The sequence below is a fragment of the Furipterus horrens genome, unplaced genomic scaffold (genome assembly GCF_987537825.1).
Source record: "Furipterus horrens unplaced genomic scaffold, mFurHor1.1.pri manual_scaffold_9, whole genome shotgun sequence".
Lineage (NCBI taxonomy): Eukaryota > Metazoa > Chordata > Mammalia > Chiroptera > Furipteridae > Furipterus > Furipterus horrens.
The window spans coordinates 85,731,892-85,741,752 of record NW_028327179.1 but is presented as its reverse complement, the minus strand read 5'-3'; the positions used below and the strand labels follow the sequence as shown (position 1 = coordinate 85,741,752).

Here is a 9,861-nt window from a genome sequence, read left to right as displayed (position 1 = left end):
CCATGGCAAATTTCTGGCACCATTTTCATAACTGGGGGTCAGCCAAGTGTAAAGGAAAGCCTGCAGGAGGTGGTGAGAAGAGGGAAGTGTGCAGAAAAAAAGGGAGAAGAGTCAGGTGAAGCAGAAAGAAGAGACGGGTGAGGCTGATTTGTTCACCCCCCTGCACCGCAACCACTGAATGCTGTGAGCTCCTTTGAATCAGTTTATATGCCCTAACGTGGTCAGAGCCATAGTGACAATCTCAGTCTCCACTGACACCTGTGGCTAATCAGAATCAGGCAAGAGTCAGACTGCTGAGAAGAAGATTATAAAAACAAAATATTTATTATTTTTCCTGAAAAAGACAGGTAAAGGAAACAGTGCCCAGAGAAGGATGTTCATAAGCAAAGCCTGTGCTTTTTGCCATGTCTTCTCTAAATAACCCCCTTTGGCAAAAGAAAACTCATGCAAGCTAGAACTGCCTTTTGAGAGCAAGGTTTAATTCAGACCCAAGATTATAATAAGTTTTTAAAGTCCTACTGATTCCACTACGCTGTGTGGGAATTACTCAGATTTTTTCCTCTTAACTTCTGAAAAACCACACTGGCTAACCATACCTGGATGGAGCTGAGGAAGTAAAATGCATTTCTTTATCATTAACTACCACAGAAGAACTTGCATCTCAAGTTGCCTTCAGTCAAGTCCATTTGGCTTGCAATAGTTGTATAGCCTGATTTCTCTACCGGTAATAGAGATATGCTGTGAAACACCATCACTCAAGTCTTGTTTTTTCCTTTCTTTGCTTTGGGGGCACCTGCCCAGCGGAAGCCCCGCAGGTGCAGGCAGTCGGCGACGTTGTGAGCGATGTAGTAGAGGTTCAGCATCGCAGCTGGGCTGAGGATGTCCACTTCCGGTTTCTTCTGCTTCTTCACGACAGGCTTGTTCTGGCCTTTCCCTCTTTTCCCTTTACGTGGCTTTCAAAGACATATATACGAGAAAAAAAAAATTAGTTTTTATAACCTTGACAAAATTTTCAACGTATCCTATTGAACTTAAGAAAAAATAAATACCAGAAGGAAAAAAATTTAACAACAAAAACCTTTGCATGGAGCGGGAGGAGAAGACATATGATGTGTAATTGAGCAAATGTAGATTAAGCACCCTAGATTAAAAGAGACTCAACCTAATGCAATGTGTGGTGGACCTCGTTAGCATTCTGATTGGATCAAACAACTTGTAAAAAGGCACTTTTTAGGCAACTGGGGAAATTTGATAATATCAAGGAATGATTAATTCTATTAGGTCTGATAATGGCATTGGGTCATGGAAAAAATGTTTACACATTTCAGAGAGGCACACTAAGTAAAATCTGTTGGAATGAAATAAAACAAGGCCCAAGATTTGCTTTAAAATACTGCAGTTTCCACCTCCCCCACCCCCGCCAAAGAAAAAGGACAGATGAAGCAAATGTGGCAAAATCCTGATAAATTCTAAATCTGAGAAAGGAATATGTGGGGGTTCATTTTACTACTGTATTTTTGTGTATGTATGGACACTTTCATATTAAAAATTAAATTTAAAACATTTGATAATCAGGCGCAAAGATATATTTTGGCGCTAGTAATGCAGTAGTCTCTCGCTCATTAAGCCACCATGAGGACTAAGACCTGAATACTGTATCAGGCACTTAGCAGGTAGCAGGGTGTCTGACATGGAACAAGCACTCAACAGATGATTAGTGCCATCACTTCATCAAAGCTACTTCTCAGAGCTATATTTCAAGGGAGGTAGGCATTATTTGGCTCAGCAAGGTCACAGGACAAACGGACATCCACCAGGCCCAGCGCTTGTGGTTTTGCTATAACCACACTGCCAGACCGCAATGCCCACTGGGAAAAGGGAGGTCACTATCCGAACCTGGGAATAAACAGCTTCCAAAGTTCTGCTAAGCTGCACAGAGCTGATTCAACTTCTCTATGCCCTATGACCCACCCATACAGAAAATAACAAGTGGAAGTGTATTATTTAGGAAGTGTTTGTTCTGGGCAAGGGAAAGCAGAGGAATGATAAGTTATCAAGGACACCTGCAAAGGCTAAATATTTGTATGAAATAGATGTGCTGTTCATAGCGTTGCATCTTAAAAATGTCCCAAGCTAAACAAAGAGAAATATAGTCAGTGTGTTAAAAACACTAAAACACATTTTTGTTAGGTTGAAATGGAGCTCATTCCTAGACACAAAACCCAGGAATGAAGATGAGAAGCACCTTGTAACACAGAGGCCTGGCTTCTGTGAGGAAATTCAAGTGAAAAGAAACACTATGAAAATCCATGAAATAACTGCACCTCCTGATAAAGCACACCCTTGGGGTGTGGAATGTACATGACCATAAGCTCTTAAAGACTTGGGTTCGTGGCTTTTTAAAACAACTTCATACTATTTTCTTTGCATGTCAATCATACTTGAGATACCTGGAATAACTGCAAAAAAAAAAAATGTGTTTTGATCTCTAAAATGGTTTGAGAACTAAAATTCACATAGAAGTTTGACATTTTTGCTCAAAGTTTTCATCTTTTTGAAAAAACTGGCAAACTGATTCTAAAATTCATATGGAAATTCAAAGAACTTTGAAAAAGAAGAACAAAGTTGAAGGACTAATACTACTTTATTTAAAGAATTATTATTTGTTAAAAAGGAATTATTATAAAGCTACAGTATCCAGACAGTGTGGTATTGGTCTCAAGAAGGACAAACAGATCAATGGAGTACAGAAGTAGACCCACAAATACACGAACAACAGACTTTCAACAAAAGTGCCAAAGCAATTCAGTGAAGCAAGGGTAACCTTTTTAATAAACGAAGATGGAATAATAAATATCCATTTGCAAAAAAAAGAAAGAACCATACTTGCCCCATATACAAAAGTTAACTCAAAATGGCTCATAGAACTAATCATAAAACCAGAAACCAAAAACCTCTAGAAGAAAATATAGGAGAAGATCTTCGAGACCTTGAGTTAGACAAAGATTTCTTGGATATGACACCAAAGCACAATCCATGAAAGAAAAAACTGATACATTCATCATCAAAATTAAAAAACTTGTTCTCTTCTCAAGATATTAAGAAAATGAGAAGCCAAGCCACAGATTGGGAGAAAATATCTGCAAATCATATGTCTGATAAGGGCCTTATATCCAGAATAGATAAAGGACTCTCAGAACATAATAAGAAAACAACGCAATATAAAAAATGGTCAAAAGAGTTGGACGTTTCCCCAAAGAAGGTATTCAAATAGCCAATAAGTATGTGAAAAGATACGCACATCACATCATTGGGGAAATACAATTAAAACCACTAATGGTTTTAATGCTCATGCACACGTTTATTAGAATGGCTCAAGTTATGAACACTGACCATACCAGGTGCTGGAGAGGTTGCGGAGGAAACGGGACTTTATCCACAGCTGGTGGAAATCTAAAATGACAGAGCACCTTTGGAAAAACAATTTGGCAGTTTCTTTAAAACGTTACACACATACCTACTATATGATCCAGCCATTCCACTCCTAGGTACTTCCCAAGTGAAATGAAAGCATATGTCCCTTCAAAGACTTGTACGTGAATGTTCATAGCAGTTTTATTTGTAATCGCTAATAACTGGAAACAACCCAGAAGTCCATCAGTGGGTGAATGAATGAACAAACTGTGGTATCACCATACAAGGGAATACTACTCAGCAATGAAAAGGACTTATTGACACTTGCTACAACATGGATGAATTTCAAAATAATTATACAAATGAAAGATGCCATACCAAAAAAAAAAAAACCTACAAAAAAACAACTCTGTTTAATTCCATATACAATAGATACCAGAAATTATAAATTAACCTATAGAGACAGAGGGCAGATCAGAGGTTGCTTGCTGTGAGGGGTAGGGGACTGTGTATGGAGGAGAAAAGAACTGATTACAAAGGACCACGAGGAAACTTTGGGGGTGATCAACATGTTATCTCTCTCTCTCTCTCTCAATCCTCACCCTCACCTGAGGATATGTTTATTGATTTTATTTTTAATTTTTATTTACTTATTTTTTAGCAAGAGGGAAACATTGATCAGTTGCCTCCCATACATGCCCCAGCTGGGATTGAACCTGTAACCTTTGGTGTATGGGACGATGCTCCAACCGAGTGACCCAGCCAGGGCCAACATGTTATCTTGATTGTGGTGATGGTTTCATGGGAGCATGCTTATACCAAAATTATCAAACTGTACATTTTAAATATGTGCAACTTATTATTCATCAACTATACCTCAATATATATGTTAAGAAATTATTATAAGTGAGTGAAAATTTACAGTCCCTGAGCTGGTTGGATTGTTTCAATACAACTTCATGGCTCTTGGCTAGTCCTGGTCTCTAAACTCATAGCTCCAACCACACCGACCTTCCTTCTAGTGTCCAAACTCACCCAGCTCCTCCCTGTCCCTGCTTCTTCTGGCAGACCTTCACAGAAGCCATACCAAATCATCACCTCTTTAGAAAAACTATCCAGACATTGACTATATTCTAGCTATAACTAGGGTGGCCACATTATTTATTGCTCAAACCAGGACACTTCAACAAACATAAATTGGGATTTTCCCAGACAAAGGGGGTGGGGTACAGATGGTCTCCAAACAATCCTCCCATCAGTTTCACTTTCTATCTCCTTACGCTGAGCACGCTTCACTTAGTATTGTCTTCGTTTGTTTGTGTATTAATTTTATGTTCTCCTAACCAGCAGTTGGTCTGTAAGTTCACCACTGAATTCCCCAGGTCTAGACCAATGCCTGGCACATTGTAGGAATGAATAGATATTTGCCGAGTGAATAAATTGTAACTCAGATGCAATGCAGACCCAAGAATTAGAAAACAAATGTAGATTTCTGTTTTTCTGAATTTTTAAGATGCCTCTTTCATTCACTAACAAATAGTTAACAAACACCTACTGTGTGCCAGGCCCTGCAGTTCAAGGCTCCTGTCTTCATGAGCCTTACAGTTCAGTGAGGAAGAAATCGCAAACACATTTACTCACCACCTATGCTCTGAGAGAAGAACCCAGGGGTACATGGCATTATGATGACACAGGATGGACAGGGTGTGACTGAATCCGGGATATAAAGGAAGAAAGATTCCCGAAGAATGGCCTGTGATCTAAGGGATAGGGAATTCCCTGGCAGAGGCTCTGAGGCTGGAGAGAACATGCCAAGTTGAAGGGATGAGAAAAAAAAAAGGATCTATGTGCTCAACCCATAGGCAACAACGGGAGTGAGGAGCGGGGGCCGTGAGAGAAGTGGAGGCTGGGAAGACGGGCAGGTGCAGCTCTGGCCTGCAGGCCTTGGCAGCTAAGGTGTTCAACCTCTATCCAGGGAGCAGTGAGAAGCCATTAGCTTAAATGGCTTTATTAAACCATTCTGCTTCAGTTCCCTGGGCTGAAAAGAAACTGCCAACATCAACCTTGTGAAGTAACCTGGGAATGACTCAATTTAAATCAAGAGGTATTTATTGAGTGCTTTTACACGCAATGAACTGGAAGGAACACAGATTTACCAAACACATTTCTACACTACAATCTAATGAGCGTGAGGAGTAAGGCTTTCCAAGGCTAAAAAGGCAAAGCACTATAAGTGGGGTGCAGAGAGCTATGGGCGCTTAGGAAGCAATTGGGAAGCAAGAGGTACTTTTGAGCTGGGTCTGTCTTGAAGAAAAGTAGATCAATAGCTAGAGAGAGATGGGGCAGGTGTAGGAGGCTTCCAGAATGATATAGGTCTAGCGTGGGATTTCTTTTCTTTCTTTCTTTCTTTCTTTCTTTTTTTTTTTTTTAAGCAGAGAGGATAACACGGTAGACAAAGCTCAAGAGGTTGAGGCTTCTTTATCAAGGGCTCTGAGCGCCAAGCTCACGCAGAGCAGAACCTAGTTGAGCAGACACAATGGAAGTCCCTGAGGACCCGGGGCGAGGACACTGGCAGGGAAGGAGAACAAGGGAGATGGAGAACCCCTGGATAGTGCCTGGATGTGGGCTACTGCCAGAATCCAGGCAGGTGGCGAAGATGGCCTGACCACCAGTGGCAGTTAGGGTGGAAAGCAGGTCGCAAGAGAGTGGATGAGGGCTGAGGAATAGGAATGTTTGTGAGTTTGAGGCCAGGAGGATGAATGTGCTGTTGCGATGTGCCAGTGAGGCCAGAGAAGGTAGTGTTTATAAGAGCTGGATTTTGAAGACAATTTGAAAAAGCTAGCTCTATGGTGGAGAAATTTGGCTGGAAGTTGGAAATAGAAATTTGAAGTTTCAGAGGCTTAATGTGGAGCTCTGTGAGCCAATGATTTGGAAGTGAGATGCAAAGATGATGTCAGGTTTCCTGAGAATAAAATGCAAGAACTCCCTGGCCAGGTGGCTCAGTTGACTAGAGCATCTTCTGGATACACCAAGGTTGCATCTCCAGTCAGGGCACATACAAGAAGCAACCAATAAATGCATCAATAAGTGGAAAAACAAATAAATGTTTCTCTCTTTCTCTTCCTCTAAAATCAATCAATAAAAAAAAATTAAAAATTCAAGAATTCCTTGCATAAAAGGTCTCCTCCAAAGCGATTCCTTAAACTGGAATTCCTTAAAATGAGCCAGAGGTCCGGGTCTCACCTGGGTTCATTTTTTACTTCTAAATCCACAGATAAGAACACCACATAGGACCAGGGCTGCGGCAGCAGCATCTAGGTGCCCAGCCAGTTCCTGTTGGTGTTACAGGAGAATGAGAAGCAGAGGGAGACAGGTCTCACCCGCTAACTCAGCAGTCCTGGGCCTTGTCTGTTAATATTGTCAGGTGTTCCAACATCACAAGAAAACACCGTGCTGACACGGAAGGAGGGCAGTCCTTGAAATTCTATGTTTCTTTTCCACTAGATGGGAAAGAAAGCCTTTGAAACTGTGCTTGCATCCCAAGACCGGGTAGGCGGGAGAGAGTCCACAGTGCCCAAAGAAAAAAACCTATAAAACAACTTAGATTAACTGTCTGCCTTCTGTCACTCATGCAAGGTGAACAAATAGAGCCTGGGCCATCAGACCCCCACACATACCTAAGTTTGGGTAATCACAGCCACCCCCATTCCCCCTGGCACTACCTTTATCCAACAATCATATGTAACTTCTTCATGCTCATCCCGCAAACTATACAAGTCCTCAGAACAAAGAACTGGCTCTCTTGGCTCTCATGGCGCTCTTGGCCTTCTGGCCTCAGGGCCCCTGGCCACCCTGGCCTTTGGCCACCCTTGCTTTTGCTCTCCCATTCACTAATAAACTTTGCGTGCATGTTAATAGGCTCGCTGATCTGTAATTCTTTACTGCGTCTAGGAGAAGAACCAGGGTTTCTGATAACACTGGCACTTATTGACATCCAGGGGTCCCACACCACGTGACCAGCCTCTATTCACGCATAAAGCATCTGCTGGATATGAACAGAAGTGGCTCAACAGAACTAAGGAACTAAACCCAGCCAACTCACAGAAAGAGGGTTCAGCCTAATTCTCCCGCTGCTGTCCCCTTCAGCGGGCCGACCGCCCCAGGAATGCCTCGCCCACCCAACCCCCATCTTCACCCAAGTGTTCAGATCACTGGGTTGGACACCACCCACAACTCGAGGAGATGAAGGTGCCAATCTCGCGGTGTGGGTAACGATCTTGGTAAAGCCTGACTCTACAAAGCAGAGCAGTAAGAAACTAATTTAGCGAGAGCCTCGTAATCTCTTATACTTAAAACAGACGTGATTACCATGGTAACTCCTTTTTCAGTTGAGCAGGAGAGCGTGGCATGGATTCCCAATCCTGAAACGAAGAGAGAGACCCCAGTTGCACGTAAACCCTGGGGGCGAAGCTCCTGCGCCCATGCTGCCGCTCACGTGGCTCCCTCCGCAATCTACAGAGAACGCCGCAGGGCCGGGACCTAGCCACGCTTCTCAGAAAGCCTAGACGCTCTGGGGAACCCGGCGGGGTTGGGGGCACGCAGCCACCAAGCTGCTGCCACGCGGGGTGACCGAGGCACCGAGCCCACGGGCGGCACGATTCGCACCAAGCACAACACAGGGACTGGAGACACGCGGGCGCCGGCGCGTCGCCGGCACAAACGCTGGGGGGTGCGCCGCCGGGGAGCCGGGCCGCGCAGTGTTTACCCGTTGCCAGGACACCAGGGCCTGACGCTCAACCTTCGGGCCGGAATGTGCAGGCTCTGCAGGCCTCGTGGAACCCACAGCCGCCTTCCTCTTAGCGATCGCTTTCTCCCGCTGTGCCGCGCTGGCTGGACCATTTCACCTCGCGCGGTGGTGATGACGGTTGCGAGTGTCCGGAACCCCGGCTGGAGTTGGGGCTCTGGATTGGGGGGGTGGGCGGGGGCGAGCCAGGCGCGGTACCGGGCAGGGGACAGGCCGGCGGGAGGTGCTCTGAAGTGTAAGGTGCTGGTGTTGGAGCGGGCCCCCTCAGGTGGGAGTCTGAGCTCGGCTACTCACTGGCTGACCTCGGAAAAGTAACCCAAGACTCCACCACCTCTTGGAAAGTGAGATAAAGCTCTTGAGAGTTGAAGTGAGAATAACATGGGGAAATGGTGGTAAAAGAGCCTGAAACAGGCCCCGAAAGAGGGCCTGAAAGTTCTTATACTCCATATGTGATAAGAAAAGAAAGAGCAGAATAGGTGCAGTTCTGCTTCCAAATTTGCAGTTTCATCCTGGCATTCTCCTCTCTGCAGGGGAAGACTACGGTTTGTGGACAGGAGCCTCATTCCTTTTTTTTTTTTTTTTTTTAAATCCTTACCCGAGGACATGCTTATTGATTTTAGAGAAAGGGAAAGGGAGGGAGAGAGAGAGGGAGAGAAACATCCATTGGTTGCCTCTCCAAGGCTTCCTGACCTGGGACCAAACCTGAAAACTAGACATGTGCCTTACATAGAATCAACCCGCAACCTTTCAGTATAGTGACAATGCTTCAACCAATTGAGGCACACCAGCAGGGGCTCCCATTCCTTTTTAAATGACTTTTTCCTTTTTATTCAGCAGTTATTGATCATTCTCTATGTGCCAGATACTAGGTTCTAGGCCAATTCTTCCCTGCATGAGGCAAAGTTCTTGTTCTTAAGGGCATTGGGGAGGAGGGTGTGTAGAAATGGAGGACATGGCAGACATTACAAATAATAGTTGTAACGGTATTACGTTGTATTAAGTTGATGTGATGACTGAATGCTCTTTTAGATTGGAGAATGGGGAAGACCTGAGGAGATGATGTTTAAACTGAGATTTGGGTGATCAGGAGCAGTGAACTATGCCAAGCTCAGGGACAGGACATTGCAGGCTAAGGGCAGGACGAGAACATTTGACCAGGAAGCAGGGGTGGGTCCTGAAAGGCTGTGCAACCAACGATAAGATGTTTTGTTTGCCTTTTTATGAGTAATGACTTGGCTTCCAAAGGGGAAGTACCTATACCGGTATTTATGTACCAGGTTCTCATAATCCTTTCCATAGTCATTCATCAACAAAGCAAAGCTCAGTTCCAGCTACTTTTCATTTGTCTGGTAGTTGTTTTCATGATTCCATATGCCCTTCATATGGCAAATTCTCCTGCCCTCTGCCTTTGCTTTCTGCCCTGCTGGCCCTTCTCTTAATCCCTGGATGGGGGTACACTCCCTGTGTTCCTTTGGGTCATCACAGCTCTTTCAGGTTACCCCCTATTGGGGTCACTCCCAAATCTGATTCAGCCCTCCTTTTCTTGAATTCCAGACAGGAGGTCCTGAGCCCTGCTCCAAGTTGTAAAATTCAGTTGGCTCAAAGTACACCAGTGGTTGGGAGGGACAGGGAGAGAGAGAGAG

The 9,861-nt window shown here is 44.2% G+C and overlaps 1 protein-coding gene across 1 annotated transcript; it reads right to left on the bottom strand.

Moving 5' to 3' along the window:
- Positions 1–357: 357 nt before the first annotated feature.
- On the bottom strand, positions 358–8,313 carry SMKR1 (small lysine rich protein 1). The gene is made up of 3 exons (XM_090286901.1): positions 8,187–8,313; positions 7,783–7,904; positions 358–953 (listed from the first exon to the last, which is right to left on the bottom strand). Exons 1-3 carry the CDS (start codon positions 8,311–8,313, stop codon positions 756–758), a joined length of 447 nt encoding a protein of 148 aa, XP_090143027.1. The 3' UTR covers positions 358–755.
- Positions 8,314–9,861: the final 1,548 nt, after the last annotated feature.